Source organism: Argiope bruennichi, chromosome X2 (genome assembly GCF_947563725.1).
Source record: "Argiope bruennichi chromosome X2, qqArgBrue1.1, whole genome shotgun sequence".
Lineage (NCBI taxonomy): Eukaryota > Metazoa > Arthropoda > Arachnida > Araneae > Araneidae > Argiope > Argiope bruennichi.
This window is the reverse complement of record NC_079163.1, coordinates 54,070,920-54,096,172: the sequence shown is the minus strand read 5'-3', so window position 1 is coordinate 54,096,172 and position 25,253 is coordinate 54,070,920. Positions and strand designations below refer to the sequence as shown.

The window sequence follows — 25,253 nt, the reverse complement described above, 5'->3', positions numbered from 1 at the left end:
AAAATTTTGACTAGTAAAAATGACTATTTAAGAGAGGAAGGCCTTAAGTGCATCCTTTGAGTCTGCCACCTACCTCTTCTTACCTTGAGTGAAGGTGCACACAGCAGCTGCAGAGCTGATACACTCAAGAAAAGGAAAAGGAGCAGTGAAGCCACATTGCGAACATCGAAAACGGAGGTAACCAGGGGAATACTGCCCATCTGCCAGTCATACGACAGAGTACTAGGGTTCAGAAGCATCCAGAAGTTGAAAGCAGCCAGGTAAGAGTACATGTAAAATCTGTGGAAAAACAAAGAAGATATTTAGGTTTCCTATTCTAACCAGTTAACTGTTTCGACCTCTTCAGAAAATGCATATCTAAGCTGTGCCGCAAATATTTAGCGATGAAGAGTATACTCGTCAAACACAGTATATGTGTAATATGAAATTATGTTATAATGAAACGACTTTAATTTTTCATTTCAGTAATCACATTTATTTACTTAAACTAACAAACATTTCTTACGTATAAACGACAAAAAAAAAATATATTCATTTTTATTTTAATTTGCTATTAGAGAATGGTATTGAGCAAAGTATGGTCCAACGCATAATAATCTTTTATTTGTTCCTTTGATTTCGACTTGGCCTCAAAATATTTTAAACAACTTGAAATTTGGGAATATGTTTAAGCTTTTACTGAAATTGTAATTCAAAGTGCAAATTGTCACTACTTATAACTCCTGACGAATAAACGCGTCATATCGCAAAATGCTGTCTTTTCCCATGACGACGTATAGTCGTCAAAAACAGTTAACTGGTTAAAAATGCAATCCTCGAAAAAATATTGATTGCAGCAAAAGCAATTAAAGCTCAATTGCTTTAGGGTTACTCGTATTGAACTCACTTTATTGAACGACGACTCAGTCGATAATTATGGGAGAATCTATGATCATGTCGAATTATTATAAAGTTATGTAATAAGTAATAATAATATGTAAAGTTATTATATATTGAAGAAAAACATTTTAACATCAGTAAGTGATCTTCTTTGTAATAATATATGTTATACATGCTATTATTTTAGATATTCCATTTTTTCATTAATATAAGATACTGAGTTTTATTTTCTCGGCAGTGATTAATTTATTACATCACATCTAGACGGCGCTACTTTGTTTTTTTTTTTAAAGTTTATTAATTCCTATGTCTATACCCGGCATCTAAGTATTTTTTTAACAGTTTCTCCCTATCCTGTTTGATTACTTTATAATCGTACATCTGCCACATCATTTTCATTATTTTTAGCGCAGCTGCTTTTCCTTTTAATATTTGTAAATACATAATTTATCTTTTGCTACGTTCGCGGATAGTAACTATTTTGCTTGTGTTGCAAAAAAAACGGCAGCTGATTTTTTTTTTTTTTTTTCGTTGAATTGAATTGAAACATTGAATACTACATCACTCATGTCATTTTTCACCAAAATAGAAATTAATCCTGCACCATTCGTTTCATGAATGCTTTAGAATCGTTGTTTATTACAAATTGATCCCAGCATCAAATATAACAAATTCAACAAACGCATCTTTGAGCATTAATGTCCCAAGAAATAATCGAACTTGTGCAAATGCACAATCAACGTAACATGACAACACAAACGATATTCGATATTTCAGATAAAAATAAACAATTATGCTGATTTCTTTCTATAATTCTAAAGACAGGAAGAAATATGCAATGCTATTCGTCGTCCGTCGGTCGGTGGATTGCAACTTTCTACAACGAGTCGATTTCAGTCATCTTAAACTATAAGCTTATTAGAGGAGGACTTGAGTTTAATAGAAATGTGTTTTTATATTTCATAAATGACTTCTTTGTTCTATAGCATAGTAATCTTTATATAACGTGTGTTATGATGAAATATCACATTAAAACAGATAAAATGTATGATATTTCTAAATTAGTTGTTTAAGCTTCCCTTATCATCTGTTCATTATTTAAAATAATTAACCAATCTACGAGATACGACATAACTTTTTAAATGATGCCACGACATTAATGAATGTTCCTTTTAAATGTTTCGTCATCTCTTTTCAATGACGCCAATTTTGCGGAGATTAGTGAAATTATAAATTAATTCAATTATTTTGGCTTATCTCTATCATTTTCTAAAAAACACCCGATTCAAAATATTTCAAATTTCTTTAAGAAAATTATAAAAAAGTGAAATTAATTTAATGAAGCTATATCAGAATTATTTGGTGAGCTGAAATGCATACAAATAAAATCCTTTAAAAACTAAATCCAATAAAATACTGCACCAAATGTAAATACTTCATATTCTGGCACTATCCTATTTATATTCAAATTGCATTCATAAAACACGCCAGTTTAACAAAATAGAGAACCCCCAATGACATATTTTATAGACATGCTTGTTAATTAGTTTATTTAAAATCTAGATTTTTACATAACAGACCCTCCCCCCCCCTCCAAAAAAAAAAGACTTTCGCGTTTTGTATCTCACTGTCTATATAGATCGGTATCTCTAGAATTTCACCATGAAGGATCAATGGTGAACGTGAGTAACGCAAAAAATTCGATCAGGTAAATAATATTTTGACATTATCCTATTTATAGTAGTATAGCATTATCCTATTTATAGTATAAACTATAATTAGTTTATTTAAAATCTAGATTTTTAGATAACAGACCTCCCCCCCCTCCAAAAAAAAAGACTTCTGCGTTTTGTATCTCACTGTCTATATAGATCGGTATCTCTGGTATTTCAGTTCTACTTGACCATGAAGGATCAATGGTGAACGTGAGTAACGCTAAAAATTCGATCAGATAAATAATATTTTGGCATTATCCTATTTATATTCATAGTTCATTTATAAAACACGGTTTAACAAAATAGAGAATCGTCCATGAAATAATTTACGGCAACACTTATTAATTGGTTTATTTAAAATCTAGATTTTTAGATAACAGACCTTCCACTCACCCACCCCCAAAAAAAGACATCTGCGTTTTGTATCTCACTGTCTATATAGATCGGTATCTCTGGTATTTCAGTTCTATTTGACCTTGAAGGATCAATGGTAAACGTGAGTAATGCTAAAAATTCGATCAGATAAATAATATTTTCTATTATCCTATTTATATTCATAGTTCATTTATAAAACACTGTTTAACAAAATAGAGAATCGTCCATGATTTAATTTACCGCCAAACTTATTAATTAGTTTATTGAAAATCTAGATTTTTAGATAACAGAACCCCTAAAAAAGACTTCCGTGTTTTGTATTTCTCTGTCTGTATAGATCGGTATCTCTGGTATTTCAGTTCTACTTGACCATGAAGGATCAATGGTGAACGTGAGTAACGTCGAGAATTCGATCAGATAAGCGGTTTCCACGAGAAACATAAATCACAAGGCATTTACAGGGAAATCTTTACTTAAACTATAAAAATATCTTGCAATAGCTTCTAGCATTTTACCTGGCGGTAAAGCATTTTTTCGAACTCACCGTACCTTACAGAGACAAATATTTGCTGAAGACTTTCCGCTCATGACTTGAAGCTACATCGAGATACAAATTGAATTTAGAACGTCAGACTGATTTTGTATTTTTTTTTATTTTTTCCTGGTTTTAAAGAAATGTTTTTATTTTTTATTTTTGGCCTCATACTTTCTTCCAAAACTAAAACGAAGCGGAAGGCTTTTCAACACTTAACAATGCATATTCTAATAGTCTCTTGAACTATTTAAAAGTAACTAATCTTTTAACAAAACATTGATGGAAAGCTTGATTAGGTTAAATCACTTTAGAAATGAGTAGATAACATGTGGAAATATACTTTATTATGAAAAGTGTTCAACGATTTATCCTAAGATTCTGAATTAAACTGTTAGACAGCTTAAACATTCAACCCATGTAGAGGAATATATTAACACTCGGTTGTTTTTATTCATCACGGAGTTACCTAATCCAAAAATGTAAAGCAAATAATTGCTTTGTAAACAAACTACGCTCAACTAAGCCGGTAATTATCACCAGGCATGTAATACAATGTTTGCTTCTAAATTGCAAGCTAAATTTATATCTTATCTAATAATCCCGTGCTTACATTCGAATTAACATATACTTAGCACCTATTCAAACAAATGTAATCTTTGTTTTAACTTAATAAACAAGAGTTTCTAATACAGTAGAAGGAATTTTAAAGACCTAAAAGAATAAGGAAACCAATAAAAGGTAAGCGTCTTTAAATATTTAGGTTCAGTCTGATGGAACGGTAATATGATGTAAATATTGTTTCAACTCACTTGGATAAAATAAATGAACCAGCTTTCCTTCCAAACAAAACATATATAAAGAATGACTGCAGTACGGAAACATTTCCCCCCAAACATTTAACATTCTTTTCTTTCCCTCTCTGTCCTACTTCAGAGGAAATTTTGTTTGCAGTGATTACTTTTAAAACTGCCCCCAAGTCAATATCTGTAATTCTGTATCTTTCAGAATGTATATTTTATTTCATAAGCATAAGAAACTACTCACAACAATAAGTACTTCGAATCAAGGAATGCAATTCATTTGCAAATCTTCGTTCACTTCTAAAGTAGTTTTGATTTAACCAGTTAATTGTTTTTGACTAGTATGCTCGTCATGGAAAAAGTGCAATATTTTGCGTTATGACGAGCTTATTCGTCAGGAGTAAAGAGTAATTTCGAGTAAATTTGAATTTTAGAGTAATTTTGAGTAATTAGTTGGAGTAATAATAATAAATGAGATATGCATTTTCCGAAGAGGTCGAATCAGTTAAGTGGTTAAATTACATCGTTATTGAGCATCGCCTTCAAATGGAAATACTAACTTTCCACTGCCTCTATTTACATGCAACTAGTTAAACATTGATTACTGAGTTTGATAAAGAAAAATCTTAATATTCAAATTTTTAAAATTTGTAACTTGAATTTTTTTTAAAATTTAAATGCTCGCGTGCATTCTTATTTTTTCATATACGACGTATAAAGAAAGTATAGTAGTCGTCAAAAAAATCAAATTCAAGATTTTGACGAATCTCTAAGTTTAAGACATCCCTGACTTTTAAAAAACACTTTTTTGGAATATATCCGTCTGTCTGTCTGTGACAGAATTTTCACCAAATTTGTATCTTGGAAATTTTTAAAGATTTAAATGTTGGCGTGTATTTTTATTTTCTCGTATACGTAGTATAAAGAAAGTATAGTAGTCGTCAAAAAATTCAAACTCAAGATTTTGACGAATCTCTAAGTTTAAGACATCCCTGACTTTTAAAAAAACACTTTTTTGGAATATATCCGTCTGCCTGTCTGTGACAGAATTTTCACCAAATTTGTACCTTGAAAATTTTTAAAGATTTAAATGTTCGCGTGTATTCTTATTTTCTCGTATACGTAGTATAAAGAAAGTATAGTAGTCGTGAAAAACTTCAAACTCAAGATTTTGACGAATCTCTACGTTTAAGACATCCCTGGCTTCAAAAAAACACTTTTTTGGAATATATCCGTCTCTGACAGAATTTTCACCAAATTTGTAGATTTCAATCAAATTTTGATTAAAATCTATTTAGAGCAAGTACGTCTTCTGGCTGTTCGAATATAAGTTAACACGACAGTTTCAAATCGAAGAGAGCTACATAGATAAGATTCGGTACAAAGAGTTAACATCTACAGTGTAGATACGTAATAAAGTTTGAGATAAAACCAACAACGGGTTGACTATCTGTCGGTCCTTAGTTTCAGTAACATGTTAACACGATAGTTCAAAAATGCAGTGCCTTAAATATATTAAATTAGTTAAGGGATTTTGTGACTACAAGTGCAGTTTTGTCTAAAATCTTTGTTTCAATCGATTGAGAAAAACGTGTCTAAAGCACAAATTCGATTTCTGGGTTCTATTAAACATATGCAAGAGATTTATAGCCAAATAACTCGCTAAAGATGATACAATAGATTCAATATAAATACTAAATTCAAGCCAAAAGTTACTATTTCATAACTATTGTGCGCCAATACCATGCAAGGCGTTCTCTGGCATGACAGGTTTGTTGGAGAGCATGCGAGAAAGTTTCGAGGAGACCATTCCCGCTGGTTCTCCATCTAATTTAATTTATTCAGATTTAAATAAAGTTTATTAAGGTGAACAAATATAATGGTTTTAAAATTAAAATCAATTTATCAGATCGTTTGTTACCAATTTTGTACATTTACAACGTTTGGAAAACAGATACATTTTACATGTAGTACAATGATAATAGTACAACTTTTGTCTTATATTTCTCAATTTTTACAATATTTCACAAGACAGTCTGAAATATTGCTATAATCTGAGTCGTTTGCAGGCTACATGCATTTGGAAATTATTTCAACCCTTTAAAGGACCATTTTTTTCTAGTCATAATATGTTAAAATATTTTTAGGCTTAAAATTTGAATAAGAAAAGAGATTCATTTAGCTTATTAGATAAATTTAATTTGATTAATTAATTATTTTGGTTAATTAATAATTAAGTAACAAATCAAGACACATCATTTTGTCTGAGATAAAGAACTGAAGCATCTAAGTTTCTGACTTACTAAAAAAATTGTCAGAACTTATGCCAACCTACAAAATTTCATACAAAGATTAATAAATTTGGTGGGAAGCATAATTCTCACGGCCCTAGAAAGGGTTAAGTAGTATTTATCGTTTGGGCTTGAATAATTGGCTCCTATGTTATGATTGCCAGCAAATACAGCATTGTTTATTAGGAATCTAAACCTAATGTAAATTATTTGAATAGAGTTATGAAATTGGAAATCAATTGTATTTTGTAGACCTCGGGTCCACTATTTGAAATTGCATTTAAGAGTGATTTCAATTAGCTCAGTTTCAATCAGTTTTCAATTTAATATTTATCAGTTTTTCAAACTAACAACACCTAATTTGGAATCCAAAACTGGGAGTTCCTTATTATCTAAGTAGAACAGCTATAATAATTGAAGATTAAATTCACAAATTGTGGAATAAAATGTGTATTGATTCAACAATTAATTTTAAGATAAGACAGCATTTGAAAATTTACTATACCGTTTTTGCAAAATAAATTATATCTCAAAATAGGGAATTGGAGTTAATTGTATCTATTTATAATTCTCAAAATATTATTAATCAAAATTAGCTTAATTTTATGTTAATGACTTGGATAATTAATTTTTTTAGTATCTTTAACATTTTAATATTGAAAATTCAACAAAAAGTGTAGAAATAAAAGTTTTAGTAGCGACAATGTCGAATTTCAAGATTAAATAACTCTATAAAAAGTACTTTTAAATTGCCAAGATTCAGTGAAATTCTTCCGGCTTTAATCCCATAATTCACTTCTATTTGAGGCTATAAAATCTATTCTATGATTAAAATCTGAAATTCCATAGCATGCATGGAAGTGAAATGAAAGTATAAATAAAAAAAGAAGTGAAATTGAAGTGTTTAATGGAATGATTAACTTTCTATTTTGAACAGAACGTAGCAGACGGATTTCATTGCAAGCGAAATTAAATTCTTCGGAAATTTCTTTAGAATAGCTTAATTCGTTGCTAATGTGAAAGATGCTTTTTTTTTTTTGCTTCATGAGAATTTTTAAGGAACTATCGATTCCAACCGTACCTTGTGAGCAAAGATGAACTGAAGGAGGCGGGATTGTCTTCCTCAGAAAATATCGGCATCGATCCTTGGAGCATCCAGATTCGGAAAACCATTAACATTAAGAACTGCAAAAAAAAAAAGTATAATTTTAATAAACAGTGGTTATATGTTTAAAATGAATTCAATTTATAAGCTAATGCACTGGAATAATTGTCTGATCATTCAATCGTATTATTATCCGTTTACAGTTAAAAATAACCTTCAAAAGACGAAATTAATGTATTATTATTTTAAAATGTCATCTCTGTAAAAGAACAAATAATTTTTCGCCTTTATATACTTTACAAACACTGATATGCGCACTTTTTTTCTGCGACAGAGATGGTATGTTAAAACTATAAAAACACATTAACTTTTATTTTTTTTTTTCCTTTTGATTTCGTAAATTTTAATTCTAACCTCTGTGACACACAACTTTTGTATCATATTGTATAACATAGAACAATATTCATAATATTATATAGCTTTGTACAGTATCGTATGATATTATATAATGTCGAACAAAATTTTACAATATCGGGAAATGCTTTGCGCTACTTGGGATACTGACATTTTCTTAATATACTTAAAAGCTTTGTTTAAAACTGGTAACTTTTGAAGACAAATAAGTTCAGATTTCTTGCAAAACTTTTAATACTAAAAGTATTAAAATATTCATGCAAAAATGATATTTTTATAGCTTAATTTTACTGTCAAACATACTGCACTAATTGGCATCATATCTGAAAATTACATAAATAGTTAATACAACTTTATATTTAAATATTTCATATAATCTTTATATTAAAATTATTTAAATCAAAGCGTATTCATAACTATATTATATGATAAAATTATTACAAAATTTGTGCTTTTTCGAATTTTAAGCTTTTATTTCAAATGAAATAAACCAATAGAATGTAACTAACTAATTCAGAATTTGTGATTTTTAAAATGTTTCATGACAAACACACCAGTAATATCTGCATTACTTAATTTTTCCGTCTATTCTGATTTAACAGAAGCAATTTTCAAGAAAAAAAGTCGCAATTCTTTACAGATATGAAAATTAATTATTTTCAGTTATTAGAAAGCATAAGAGATAGGAAATTTAGTCAAATAAGTCAGTAGTCAAATAAAAGTCTTAAAAGTTTCAATAAAATTTATAATGAAGCACTGATTGTCTATTCTGGTTTAACAGAAGCGACTTTCAAGAAAAAAGTCGTAATTCTTTACAGATATGAAAACTAATTAATTATTTTCAGTTATTAGAAAGCATAAGAGATAGGAAATTTATTCAAATAAGTCAGTAGTCAAATAAAAGTCTTAAAAGTTTCAATAAAATTTATAATGAAGCACTGATTGTCTATTCTGGTTTAACAGAAGCGACTTTCAAGAAAAAAGTCGTAATTCTTTACAGATATGAAAACTAATTAATTATTTTCAGTTATTAGAAAGCATAAGAGATAGGAAATTTAGTCAAATAAGTCAGTAGTCAAATAAAAGTCTTAAAAGTTTCAATAAAATTTATAATGAAGCACTGATTGTCTATTCTGGTTTAACAGAAGCGACTTTCAAGAAAAAAGTCGTAATTCTTTACAGATATGAAAACTAATTAATTATTTTCAGTTATTAGAAAGCATAAGAGATAGGAAATTTAGTCAAATAAGTCAGTAGTCAAATAAAAGTCTTAAAAGTTTCAATAAAATTTATAATGGAGCACTGATTACTGTGGAACTTTGGACCTATATTTGAATAAGCATTTATCAAACTGATAACGTTCACTTTTTATAAGAGCAAAATTGCTTTATTAGTTATTTTTCACTTTTTATCACGCTACGTTTTAATACATTTCTTAAAACCATTATTTTTTATTTACAATTCACGCATTTTTAATTTGAAAACCATTTACAGTTTATAGCTTTATTAATTATTTTATATTCAAGCATTTTTTATTTAATTTAAACATTCACGCATTTATTATTTTATAATTCACGCATGTTTAGTTTAAAAACCATTTAAAGTTTAAAGCTTTATTAAATTATTTTATCATACAAAATAGCCTGAATAAAGTGATGAATTTTGTTCTAGATAATAATCCATATTTAAACTGATTATATGCATGAAAAATTGAATTACTTGTTTATAAAACTACAAATATTCAGTGACTGAAAATGGAAAATCATACATTTCTGTATTTGACTTACCATTAGAGCTGTAGTCCACAAAATAGGATCTGTTAGTAAAAATAGTCCTTTCTTAATCAAAAGCTTTGGCGATTCCAATCTGAAATGAGACGAAAATATTAAAGGCTTAAAAGAAATAAAATATATCTGAAAAATTATGAATTTTCTTTCACTTTTACTGTCTAATTATTGGTAGATACATTAATATTGAAGTTTAATGCATAAATGTAAATCAGAATGCCGATTTACGAAATAAATTTTAACGATTTCAAACACGTTTTCTTGTACTTTGAGGGATATTTATGAAAAGTTCTTAAGAATTATATTTATGAAAAATGTTTGAGAATTACATTGTCATTAAATAGAATTACTTTTCTATTCTCGGTAAAAAGTGCCATTACAAAATTCTGTGCATTTTTTTCGCTCCTAAGAGAAAACCAGGACTATTATTTGAGCAACTGTTTCCCAACTTGAATGAAAGCAATTCATACTCACACATCAATTTAACGAGTGCTCGTTTTGCTAGTGCTCTTCAAAAAAGTGCTGACATCATAACATAGTACAAGAATGTACAATTAAGAAACTATCAAACTATTTCTTGGGATTTTCCGATCACGAGGCTCAATTCTTGGACGAAAGTCTGACCCCTCACAGAAAAAAATCTCTGGTTTGAATCCCTGCCTATGGGTGACCCTTGAAGAAGTCTTCCATCTGGATTTATCATTTCTTTCTTTTCTGTTCTATTTAATTCAGTATTCCATTTAAACTTAATATTTATTTATAATCTGGTTAATGAACAATTAAATGCACAGATATAAATATATTCCGATTTATGTTTGTTATAATACAACAAACATAATCCAATATCGGATAAAATTTGTAATAAATCAAACATATTAGAAGTAAATTGAATTCATTTAATATATAAATACAGGTGTTTTTAAAGCAATATAAAAACCTTGAAACAACTAAAAACGCATTAGTCCATAATGCATTCAAATGAGTAGGTAGCTATTGTCACATGGCACTAATGATTCCAAAAGGTGACTACGGGCTTTATAAAGGAACAATATATTTGATCAGATGAGTACTAGCAGCATAATAACCTCTGAGTATGGTCTCGTACCAATGTATTGTCACTAATTCATTAGGATTTCACTTCCTCCATGGAATTAATCTATCTTCCCCCAGGCACTCAAATATCAGATAATTCCTCTTTCCTATTGAATAACACAGTGTGAGCTAAGAATGGAAGACCCGAAAAGGTAACTATGGAGGCTTTCAGAAGAAATTACATATATTTTCTTCAAATATATAGGGCTTATTTCTTATATCTATGTTAGACTCCCTTTATTGTCCAGTTAACTGTTTTTGACGAGTGTACTCGTCATGGAAAAAGTACATTTTGCGTTATGACGAGCTTATTCAATGACAATTACTACATTTATATAATAATTGTTTAATTATTATATTTAGAATTAATTATTTATTATATTTATAATATGAAAGTTTATGACAAATTTAGATATGCATTTTCCGAAGAGGTCTATACAGTTAACTGGTTAAAAGAATGTTTTGAAATTTCATCTCCCCATCTCTTTTTTTATCTAAATGTCTAGAACAAAAATAATATTGAGCAATAGATAACACTCGTTGAATTGATAGAATACTGCCCACGACATAAAAAATAAATGTAATAAAAACAGCGTTTTAAATTATTCTATTGAAAAGCAAATTTTATTTTCTATTTTTTACTCTTTAATTTATAATTCATTATAACGGACTTTTGAAATTATCTTTTTCTGAAATTGAATGTCGACAGATTCTGTTCAATTGAATTCAAAATCTAATTAAATTAATCTAAATTTAGTTATGAAAACATTAAAACGGTGTATTATTGTCAAAATACCCAAGAGTACAATACTACACAAATCTAGAACATCTGGAAATGATTAAAAATTCGATTAAAATTTCCCATATTTTTCAAATATGAAAAAAATCAAATTAAATTAAAGTGTGTAAAAAGAATGAGTAATTCGATGATGCGGCGTAACAAGGAGTTCTTTTTACATGGTACTTAGCTCATTATTTGGAACACAGATAATGGAACGTGGATTCCATAACAAATTTCTTTGTTATAGAGTTTGAGTTACTTAAACATGTTTTTATTACAATCGTGTAATTTAGAAAAACTAGAGATTAATCGATAAAAAGGGAGATTTATTCTATAAAAATGAAGAGTTTTGTGTATTAAAGATAGTGTTGAATAAGAAATGAAATTTAATTATTTTTCTTTTAATGACTGACAAAAATAAAGGATAAACAGGAATTTTTCATTCTTTTAACTGAATCACAATTAAATTCTTCTTTCAGAGTTTTATTTATATTAAATTCCTTTAAATTAAAAAATAATATTCTCTCTTATCGAAGAAAAAACCTGCGGTGGACATTTTGTAACATTTTTGTATAACTTAACAATTCGCTATTTTAAAGTATATTAATTTCTATCAATAGATTTTACTCTTAAATAAATATTTTAGCATTGAAATAAATGAAAAAAAATACTTATAGCTAAAACTTCTTTAATTCACCATTACATTACTGTTAAACTTTTAAAATAAATCATTAAAATAACTCATCTGATAATTGAATCAACCAAAATAAACAAATGCATTAGGAATGCGCATGCGTCTTGACGAATCAGAAAATATTAAGAATACAATTCATTTCCAGATTTCTAATGCCGTGCAAAAATCATAGATCTTTAACGTATTATTGAGTTATTTGTTGTAAAAAGTAGCGATTTTCTGCAATTAATTAAATAATATTCTTTATGCATTTAATAATTATATAGCAACTATAATATGCTGAATAAAATTGCTTTCATTTAATCATTTAAATGGTAAATATATACAAAAGATGTTTCTATGAAACAAATAATTATATATATGTTATGAACACAATTTGAAACTGTCATCTGTACTAAATTTGGAAGCTTTTTAAGGAATTTTATTTTAAACTTTTTTGAAAAGCAAAACAATTTGATGTATCTGTGGCGAATTGGGATGAGTAAGGATAGAACTTGGGACCTTATGGTTCTCAGCCCAGTAACATAACCACGATACAAAAGCAATTGCTCGGGTAGCGTAGCTGTTAACTGGCTTATAAGCTTTAACCACAGACTCTCCCTCCAGTGAGTCGGAGGTGAGACGAATGATATCGCTGTCGAGTGATGATGTATTTAGCTGTTGATTTTTTTAATGCGCCTGTACCCATTTGAGAAGTGCCAAGCGTTATGGCGAACGTGTGTGGGTGAGGGGTTGCTGATGCTTTTGCTGCGTCAAGTGAGTCTGCCGTCTTTGGGTTACTGCGGCCTTTTTGTGTTGCTGCGTCAAGTGAGTCTGACGACTTTGGGTTGCTGCGTCAAGTGAGTCTGACGACTTTGGGTTGCTGCTTCAAGTGAGTCTGACGACTTTGGTTGCGGGTAGATGGCGCCATAACAGCTGTACGAAGGTTGAAGGTTCATCGTCCTAGGTCACCAATGTAGCGAATTGGGATTAGCGAGGATAGAACCTGGGACCTTATGGTTCGCAGCCCACTAACATAGCCACGATAAAAAGCAATTGCTCGGGTAGCGTAGCTGTTAACTGGCTTATAAGCTTTCACCACATATCGTTTTCCTAATTTCAGCACGAGTTCTTGTTCGGCATTTTAAAGTTTCATTAAACAACTAAACATTTTAAGAGACTTTATTTTCCTATATTTTTACGGTTTTATTGAATGAATACATGCTTAAAGCTGAGATGAGAAATGAGCAAAAATTAGTTAAGTATTCAAGAAAAGTTTGAAAAATATGCAATCGATTCAAAGAATTCTACAAAATCGGCGGATATATCTACTTGAACTATTGTCTATACGTAAAATTACTCTTTCTTCGAATTCTTAAATGAAAATTGTTTATTGAAATTTCTGGTGGATTGTTTAGTGGAATTTCTTCTAATTCGATCTTCTACTTCAATTTGGCATGGAAAAACTCTTACATGGACGATATAGTTTTTTGCCACCGAGATAACGTTCTAGTTCATTTCATGGAACAATACTACAGGATGTCTATAATACTACAGGATGTCTATAATGTTAGAGAGCACTTTAAAATGGTTGAACTTTTTTCATAAAATATGTGATAATATAGAGAAAAAAGGTTAGAAAACTTCATGACCCTGTGCTTTTTATTTGAAAATATTAACTTTCTGTAATTTAACTTAAAATTATTTTATTTCCAAAACCATTGCTAATATATCCATCACAAGACAAAAGACTTTTGCTCATTGATTGGCATCTTGAAAAATTTGCATCCATTTTTATAAGAAATTACTTAGTACTGTTACTTTCATGTGCAGAATTGCTTATCTACTTTGAGAGAAGTCTTAGATTGTACTACAGGTGAATTAAGAAAATTATTTACAAGGTTTTAATGAAGTCATAGATAAGCATTGTCTCTGAAAATAAAAAAAAAATCATAAATTAAGACAAATTTCTAAAGCTAAAGTTTATATAGTCAAAAATCTTTTTAACGAATTATTATAGATTTAAAAGCTGGCGGACATAGCAATTTTGTGGAGTCTAATAACCTCTACTTCAACGACGAGACATAGCTTTATTGGGAGAAGTTGTACCGCACCAGTGATGACCTTTAGGACCAAAACTTAGCTGTTGTCTCTGTGCTGTTGCGATGGTTATCTTTCAACAGTTGTGATATTTTGACAGAACAGGGGTAGCTCCGATGTGATCAAGCCTTTGTTTTATTCTACACTAATGCGTCTACATTCTTTTGAAAAGTTGTTAGTGACGTTAGAGGAATTCTTTTAAATTAAAATAGTTTATACTGCATATTAAATTTAATCCGAACTCCAATCATATTCAAACAATTTTCTAAAGTTCTGAAAATACGTAAATGTATTTCATGCTTTTGCTGGTTTCATTATTCCTAGAGTAACGAGTGAAAATTTAGTAGAGAAATACTGATCAATAATTCACCCATTCTGTGATCTTGGCGAGTGGATTAAAATAACCTTTCTTTTAATGCAAATATTGATGTCCCTTCTGAGACAACGCAAAGTAATTGAATTTATCTATTTAAATACCTTAACTCATTGATGACTGCTCTACGAAATTCCCGCATAAACTTACTTATGAATATTAATGCCATCGGACATTAAAGTCATGTCCCAGAATGACTGTTTTAATGCTAAGACGGTAGCCTTATCGACAGTGATTAAACACTCTACTTTGTAATTGAAGACATTGCTAGCTCCTTAGGCGGTCAATATTCCAAAAATAATTAATGAGGAAAAGTTTGGTATACATTAAAAGCAAAAATCGGGAGAAAATCGAATCTATGATTGGTAGTAAAGGAAGTGCTTTTTACGGCAAGATTTTTATTTTGGTAAGGTTTTTCTTCATTATTAGAAATTAATTTTCTACAGGCAAAAAGAAAGTTTTCAGAAATCTGCAAGTTTTTTTTCCTCTCTGTTGCAGAAAGTTAATTAGATATTTGATAGAATTTGAAATAAAGAAGTGCTGTAAACAAGAGTGTAACGGCGTATCATTAAATGTTGTAATGAACTTTGGAATGGTTATTTTGTAGCATATACGAGATTTGAGATATCGGGTGGTATTTATAATGAGAAAAAGATTAATTGTTGAATATTTGCTTAATTCAAGTCCAAGCGATGGTTTTCTACTTTTTAAAATAGTTTTCGTTTTACGTGAATTTCCAGATAGAATATGAAATATTAGAAAAAAATTGAAGTGAAACTTTTGTTTTTATAACTCATTAAAAATATTCGGAAATTCGGAAATCAGTTTTTATATTTAAATTTATTTATAAGACTTTTGAGATAAGTACGGATTTCAATTGCTGTATCACAAACTGCCAGAAGCACAATTTTCATGAGATTTTAAAAGTATATTCGTGTAAGATATTTTTGATAACAGAAAAAATATTGAGGTAAGCATTGAAAAAACAAAAAAGGAAAACTCTTAACATCAGGTAACGGAAATAAGCATAGTTATGCATTGAAAACAAAACTGTTTAGAAATTGAAAAAAGCAACCAGTATAAAGCAAAGAAAGATAGATCGAAAGAAAAAAAAAAGATGAGTTGTTGAAAAAAAAAACATAGCTTAAATCTAAGATATGATTTTTAATTTTTAAACGATTTTCAGTATATTTGAATTTTGAGATACAGTTTGAAATAATCAATGAAAATCGAAATGAAACGTTTCTGTTCATTTCAAAAATTTTAAGATTCAGGAATCAGAGATAAGCATTGTTATATATTGAAACAAAACTGTGAGAACTGGTGTAGATATTGAAAAGTAAAAGTAGAATGCAGAGAAAGGTAAATCAATTTGTTTTCATGTTTAACCTGTTGACTAGGAGTTATCCTTTTTCAAACATTTCTCACGATGAAATATTTCGTCATACCCGCATTAAAAGAGTCACACAGCCAAATTTAAGAACTGATAAGGCCTTCTAAAGGTTTCTTTTCTTAAGTTAAGCTAGAATTTAAAACCGTTTTTCTTTCTAGAGAGCAAGCAAAGATTTTTAATTGGAATTAATCAATCATTTATTAACGATTGAAGACGCAATTGACCATTTAAGTATAAACTGAATCCAATAAGGAATTTATATACTTTGTCACAAATAAGAAATATTCATGTTCTTTGCTATAATTATATATTTAAAATGAATAACGTTAAATATTTCTATTAAATAAATCTGTTTAATCTATTTCTATTAAACAGATTTATTAGATTTCATCTAAGAATACCAATGGTTTAAGGTCCAAGAAAGAAGAATTTAATCTTATTTTCTTGAAACATTCACTCAATTTTTATATCCCAAAAACCAGGAATACAATTATATTACACGTTTCCTCCTGTTAAATTGTCATTTAGTAATGAAAAATAAGCGAAGAGGACTGTGAAAGCAAAAGGATAAAAAGCTTATAACATTCTTTGTTAAGTAGTGACCGTGTCGGAGTTACCTCCGCCTTGCCTGATCATCAGGGGTAAATAGAACGACTTTCGATATGACAACACAGAGGCCAGAATTAGGATTAAATCCTATTTGGTCATCATCAGCTATAGTACAACCCCTCCTGTAGGAGATACACATCGTCATGAAAGTGTAGGTAATTCAACCTCTCAACATGAATCCACCCTGTCAAGAACCAGCGCCAACAGAAAAGATTTTTATCGTAATATTTGAGGTGCCTCCGGAGAAATTTATTCAGTAAATAATCATGAATGTTTTGAAACTTTTACAGTTTTATGGGGGTTTTTTTCTTCATATCCATCAATTCTGCAATTAACGTTCATTATCAATGTAAAATTAAAAGAAAATCAACTAAAAATATTTAAATAATAATAATTTAAACATAGACCTGTATATCCTTAAATAAATATTTTTAAAATGAAATAGATTATGACAACTAAATTTTTCTGCTTCTATTATATAGTTTTGGGTATTTTTTTCAACATTCATTTTCCCCCATCTTCATATTTATCGCATTTTTTTTAATATCCTTTTATTCATCCATTTTTACCGTGTAAAATTACAAGACTTCTTTCACAATTTTAAACATATGTAGTATTTTTCTCCTTGAAGAAGCGCGTTACTTTTTTTCCCCGATCTTTTCGGAGTGTCTTCTGAAGTAATACAAAACCTTAGCTTATCACTTGAGGCCCTATGTATGAAATATCGATTCCGCGTTCTGTTTCTCTTTCCTCCAGGGATATTTATTTCAGACGAAGGGTTGAGGTGTTTGTTAGACATTGTTTAACAAAAAGTCTTTGTTTGTTTCAAAGAAAAAAAATCATTCTTTATTTGAAGCTCAGGAAGTGAATAAAAATTTTGTAGAGTAGAGTTTCGATACTAATATTCTTCTGGAAAATGAGATATTTAAATGCATTATTTAAAGCCGAAACTTTAAATATAATTTTTCCATCAAATTTAAAATGAAATCATTGATACGTTCTAATTGACAACGTTCCAATTGATGCATTCCATAAAATACACATTTAGAAATATTTTCATAATGCTTGAAAAATAAAATTATAAAAAGGATAAATACATACTAATCGATTTGAATTTTTAAAGAAAACTTTCATCTGAGTCATCAAGAGATTTCTGCGATTCCAGCTGCAGTTTATTGGAATAAAATATTATGAATGATTGGCTAATTCAGCACTAATAGACAAATGAATGTTTTGAGGTAATCGTAGAAATTACTCGAAACGAATTTAATTTAAGCTCATGGGAATAGCTTTATTTAATTTCATCATATTAATGTACCATTTTGAAGCAATTTAAAAATTATTTTGGGATGGACATCATAATATTGAGCCGTGATCAGATGAAGAGGACGACACCTAAGTTCCTTTCTAAACTTTCACATGGACCGTCAGAAAGATGTTAGATTTAATGTGCAGCTGACTTACATACACGACAAATCTAATGGAATGACTCTCGAATCGTAAAACCATAAATTACCCGATGAGACAGAAAGCAATTCGTGATAGAAAGATCTATAATCCTACTTCACGATTACATGCAAAGTATCCTAAAAACGAGTGTACAATGTGAATGACAATTCCATAAAACATTAAAAATATGCACTAAATTAAAATGAATTAAATTAATTGCTACAAATTTAATTGCTGAAATCTGAACCGGCTTTGTCTGGGAGCTGCCAATAAAACTGTTTAATGGGTGATTAGGATAATATAATATTTAATTATATGAACCCTTAAATATGAGCTAAGCACATTTCCAATAGTAATATCAAGCTGATTTCTTCATATTTTAATGCAGTAAAGAAAATATAAAGAATTTTGCACTATTATAAGACTATGTTTTGCTAAAATTATGCAATCTTAAATATTAATAAGAATTTTGCATATGCTGGATATAAAATTATGTATTCACGATACAAAATTTTTTTCAATCAAGACCATAAAAAGGTATTCAATCAATACATTTTCTGTAATAATTTATAAACTACAATTGACTACAAACATTTCTGAATAATAAAGGATAATTATTTAAGTTTTTAAAGTATTTTTTTTTCTAATTCAAAATCATTACAGGTGCAGAAATTATAATGTGTTAATTTTTATTTTCGAAAACCAGATTAAGTGCACAATCGTCATTAACTGATAGTTTATTCAAAAAGAAATATTAAATGCACAATAAAAATATAATCATTTAGTTTATAGGAAACAATTAAGGTAATTTTTAAAATTATTAAATTGATTAATAAATATATCGATTTGTCCTCATACACCTACCAGGCAAAACCATATTACTTTATAGAGCACAAAATAAAATATCAAAATTAATATACTTTGAAAGGATTATTACTGACAATTATTGTAAAAAAAAATGAATGGCAAATTTTTGCTGACATTTTTAACAAAAAATATTTGAAAAAAAAAATAATTACAGAGCTGTGTAATTAAATGATTTTTACCTCTACTATGAATCTAACCCCCCTCCCTTTTTTGTCACCCCTAAGAGGCCAAAAGGGGATATATTAATTAATACTTACATCATTAATTAGTTGTCAAATGCTATTCAGGCAAACGTTTCGCCAGATAAAAGTAATCGTATATATAACCCATAAACATCGTTGTCTATTATTGTTTAAATAACAAAGGAAGAAAGAAAAACATATCTTCGTTAATTAAGAGCCCTGGAAGTGTATATTATATGCAAACAAATTCATTGTTCCACTGAAGTACAAATATTTCTTTTGCAAGCATTCTATTAGAAACAAGATAAACAAGTAAGTGAGACAATAAGTTTAAAATGAAGCAAAGTCTTTATTTCAAACAAAGAATGTTTTTTTTCTCTCTCTCTCTTCTCCTTTGCGAAAAGGGAAGACATTAATGAATTTTTCCGCGATAGTGTGAAGTCTCATCCAGAAAATTGTTGCCAGAATTTGGAATATTCTTATGAAAAATTGGAGGCAACGAAAACCTTAATTGTTTTTTTTAAAGCCACACAAAAGAACAATTACTTTTAGCGCCATTTATTGATTATAACATGCGTGCATATCCACCGAACCATTCATTTGTAAATGAAAGAGTTCTCCGAAAGTTGAAGGGAACAATTATTGGAAAAGCAAAAATTATTGCTTATTGTACCGTATTATCTGATACGAAATCTTCGAGCTTGGAAACGCTTCAAGATGCGATGTGACCCTGTGCTTAGGGAACATAATCACGATTCACAGATAAACGAACACAATCTTTTCGACACATTAAATACCGAATATTAATATTTTCCGATAAACGATATATTATGGGAAGTTTGGCATGTAATCTTCGATGTAATTAGTAACAAAAGTATTGCCATATAATCGCAAATGGTTTCAAGGTTTTCCTTGATAACGCAGGAAGTATGGTAATTACATAATTTAATGGTAATTTAACGACTCTCGCGCCATCTTGAAAATGTTAAATTACACATTTCTTCATATGTCCGATAAACAACACAGTAAAATCTCACCCCCCCCCCCTTTCAGTTGATCAACCAGAAAAACTTTTGAATATCAAATGAGTTTTTTATTAGTATACCCGTTTCTACAATCACAGAAATTTTTTTATGTTCATTGCAAAGCTTTAATGTACCACTTCCAAAGCCATCATTCCACGCTATTTACTGCAAAATACCTGTTTCAAAATTCGTCGGGGATATATTCCATTTTAAAAAGTTTGGTAAATTATCTTCATGGAGTCCTTAAACTCCTGGTTGCTGTAAGCTTTATTGTCATATGACAAGTATTACTTTATACGAAAAATAAAATAAAACGATAAGTAATAACTAAAGGAATTATCTAATTCACAAGTGCAATACGTAGATATATCATCCCTTAGATCTATCATCAATAAAGTAACCAGTTCTTAACTTCCCAAATCTCTTACTTGATATTAAAGTGAATCAATGAAATTATATTGTTTCATTATCATAAGATGAATAGACTTTGAAAAATCATTATTAGACGCTACATTTTCATTTCAGCTCCGACCAATAAATTCCACTTAGATTAGTTGAGTATTTCTTGTCTTATGTACAATTACCATCATTTTTTCTTATTTTTTATGATCCATGTTTTTGATTCTGATTTTACCATACAGACAGAAATATTTTCGGAATGATTTTTATAGAAGATATTAACAACGCCTTGCGTTGTGATATCGTTTCTCCATTGCCCCAATGAAAGAAGAATGGTATCAGCATGAAAGTGAAAATTCCACTTTATCATTTACGTATTTGTACAAAACACAGCGTATATTGTTAAGAATTTGGCTGTACAATGCATTTTGTCGTTGAAGAATTAAGAAAAATTCATGGCTTTTCCCTGTTTAGAATATTATTAGAAGCTCCTTATCGGTGTGAATTTCTTAATATTCGAGTGGTAGATACAAGATTCTAACAAATGTCGACGACATTAAGAAACCTAGCTTTTGTTTTGACGTCAACAGTTTGGTGTGTTTGTAATACAAATTTTGTTTTAATTACGGAAGTCACTAAAGTTAACAGGTCTTCAGCATTTGCCATCACAAAAAAAATAGAAAGCTTTTTATGTTCTCGTATACGAAATACAGAAAAAGTGTTGGAAACGTCGAAAAACTCGAACTCGATATTCTGATGAATCTCCTAGTTTCAAATTTCCCTGAATTCGAAAAACAAAAATGTATCATTGTGTTTGTCTGTCTGGGGTCACGATAACTCAAAAATGATTTGAGTTATATGGATGAAATTTGGTATAACACTAAAATTATAAATTTATATGAAATTTTGAGTGAAATCCTATCAGAGGAAGTCATTGTTTCCCTATTGTTCCAATATAGATTAACATGATTAGTACAAAACGAAGAAAGCTAGATGGATAAAATTTGGTATACAAATTTAACATCTAAAATATTGGTACTTCGTCACAGTGTTGGCTGTCTGTTGATGTGTACTTTCGCAAGCATATTAACGCAATAACTTAATGAAATTTAAGTTATTGCTAACGAGGATAGGCTTAACATATTTTCGGCCGATTATTTCAAACGATTTTGTTTATTTTCTAATTGTTTGATGAATTTAAAATTAAACATTGTTAATTAATCTATCTTTAATATTCATTCTGATGTACTTTTGAATTAAAATAAAATAGAGTAAAGGAAATTAAAAATTTCTAACCTGCGTAGCGCTACCCAAAATGGTGTAGAAAATTCACGCATTTGTGTTACTATAATTGGAGTTGAAAATTCACGCATACGCATTATGTTCTGATTGTTGACAACTCTATTTTCAACGGATACAGACTTGGTTTTGTAGGCTTAAGATGTTTCCGACCGATTATTTCAAACGATTCTGTTTATTTTCTTAGAGTTTCATGCATTTAAAACTAAACATTGATTATTAATTGATATGTTCATGATGAATCTGAGAAAATTTTGTTGAAAACTTCTTGAGATATTACATAAATTTATTCTTTAGTGCCCATAAGGTTTAAATACTCAGCGACTCTGTTTTCTGTACTCGTATTAAAAAAAAGGGCTTCGTTTCAGTAAAAAATGTTTTTATATTAATTGCAGTTTAACAATTTCCACTTTAATTTAAAGCATAAATTCTACGGGAGCTAACAGAAAATTAGAGTGATACATATTACGTTATCTCTGAAGGTATTTATAATATTATGAATGAATTATATGACTATGAAAATTTGAAGCTTTAAAATATTTTGACGTAGAAGCTATTAAAATAGGAGTTACATAAAACATTTAATTATTAAAATTTTAACGAGCATTAAGATTGGAGATCCGGCTGGTCGCCAAAGACGGCTGGTAACATATATAGAGCTCATAATATTCGTTTTCTATATAACACTAACAAAATCGGATCAGTGATTGGAACTCGGGAATTGGCTTTTTCGTTTTGCCAATTATTTCAAATATATAAATTAATATATAGCAAATCAATCAAAATGACATTGCGATGCAATAAAAGCAAAACTCAGAAAAGTTGATATGATTCAATGCTACGTGAAGAAACAGAGTAATGCTATATTTTGAAAGGATACTTCACTTTGGAACATAACGATCCTATAAAAGCCCTGCATTTACAGCGTTGATTCCAAAATGCTATAAAAGGTCCTTGTTTTGATAACAAATTGTCAGTGATCAAATGTTAAGCACGCGTAAAATGTTTATTTAGTTTGGCGCCATAAATATGCTAAATATAGTCGATGCACATTCATCATCAGAAAGAAAATAAATATCAACCATCTCTTTTGACGAACTCTACAGTTTGTGAATACTACTAATGAATGATATATGTAATTAATGGCTGCATGTCTCAATGCATAATTAATGATTTGATGGATTAAAAATTGCTCATAGAACTTTGGTTTAACAAACACTGAAATGCATAATTCCTCGATTCATGTTCGAAGACACAATCCATCAAAAACTGTCATTGTATTATGTTTGAAATTAATATTAATAATAATAGTTTGTGTGTACAGAATTTATTGTTTATAAAACTTGTGGTTTATCTTAAAATATTAGAAATTAGTGTTATGTTCAATTTTCTCGTTTCCTTCAATGTTTATACTAAACAATAGAATACAGGAATATAATTAACAATTTAGAATATTATAAATTTTGTTGATAGAAAATATTTATTTTAAATGTAATAATTTGAAGTTCTTTGTTGTCTGAATTTTATAAATACAGTGGCTCAAAAAACTGAGAGTACACCTTACGTTTACTTGATAAATCGACTTTCAATATAAATAACACATTAACGGGAAGTGCAAACTAGTTTTTATTTTTACCCATAAAAAATGGTTTAATTTAGAATAAAAATAAAGCAAAATCAACGAAAAATTTCTAAATTGAAAATTTTCAGAAGCATTTTAAATAAACATACGCAGAATTTTACCTCAAAAAATTGAGAATACACCAATGAAATTCTTGTAATATTTCGCATAGAAAGAAAGTGTCATTATTAAATTGCATGTCTTTTGGCTCTTATAATGGTCTCTAAACGTCATGGTACCAATTCGACCCATTTTTGGTGGTATCTGAAGATATTTTACCCCATTCATCTTGCAACACTTGTTTTAAATGGGTTTTGTTTCTAATTTTGTATTTTTGAACCACTTTTTCGAGTATCCCCCACGAATATTCAATGGCATTGATGTCAGGGTACTGTGGTGGTGTGTGTAACTGTTGTTTACAATGAAAAAGACATCATATTTTGAAGTTAGTGTATTCTGTTTGGGGTCGTTGTCTTACTGGAAAATGAAATTTCCATCTAAACCCAAATTTTTAGCACTTTCCTTTAGATTGCTGCTACCATATGGTTCATCCAACTTGTTGCAGAAACTTTTCAAATTATAGGCAGAAGTGTAAGTGCTGAAACTGTGCTAAATGCCATTAAACAAGCTGGATATGAAAGTAGCATTGTTAGAGAGAAACCGTTCACCAGCTTGCAAATTCAGAAAAAGCATTTGAAGTTTGCAAAAACTCATCAATTGCAGACCAATAACCCTTGGAAGAAATCTATATTTAGTAATGAAAGATACCTCAACATTTTTGCCAGTGACAGCCATCTTACTGTATGGAGAAAGCCTAATACTGCTTTGTAACCAAAAAATGTACATCCTACAGTTAAACATGATGGTTACTCCGTGATGATTTGAGGTTACATGGTTTCATCCGGGGTAGGAAATTTAATTTTTATAGATGGCATTATAAATGATACGGGTTACTTGAATATACTTCGCAGCAATCTAAAGGAAAGTGCTAAAAATTTGGGTTTAGATGGAAATTTCCTTTTCCAGTAAGACAACGACCCCAAACAGAATACACGTAACTTCAAAATATGGTGTCTTTGTCATTGTAAATAGCAGTTACACACACCACCACAGTACCCCGACATCAATGCCATTGAATATTCGTGGGTCATACCCGAAAAAGGGGTTCCAAAACACAAAATTAGAAATAAAACCCATTTAAAACAAGTGGTGCATGAAGAATGGGGTAAAATATTTTCAAATAACACCAAAAATGGGTCGAATCGGTACCATGACGATTAGAGGCCATTATAAAAGCCAAAAGACATGCAATTTAATAATGACACTTTCTTTCTATGCGAAATATTGCAAACATTTCATTGGTGTATTCTCAATTTTTTGAGGCAAAATTCTGCGTATGTTTATTTAAAATGCTTCTGAAACTTTTCAATTTAGAAATTTTTCGTTGATTTTTCTTTATTTTTACCGTAAATTAAACCATTTGTTATGT

General features: G+C 29.4%; 1 protein-coding gene across 1 annotated transcript in view; it reads right to left on the bottom strand.

Annotated features, from left to right (window-relative positions):
• LOC129960652 (protein O-mannosyl-transferase TMTC1-like) overlaps window positions 1-25,253 on the bottom strand; it is a 295,526-nt gene that overhangs the window by 139,705 nt on the left and 130,568 nt on the right. Inside the window, exons 5-7 of the mRNA XM_056074201.1 lie at window positions 9,902-9,980; window positions 7,677-7,780; window positions 84-279 (exon numbers count right to left, since the gene is read on the bottom strand). Of these exons, the coding sequence (XP_055930176.1) occupies window positions 84-279; window positions 7,677-7,780; window positions 9,902-9,980 (379 nt within the window). The remainder of the gene's footprint in view (window positions 1-83; window positions 280-7,676; window positions 7,781-9,901; window positions 9,981-25,253) is intronic.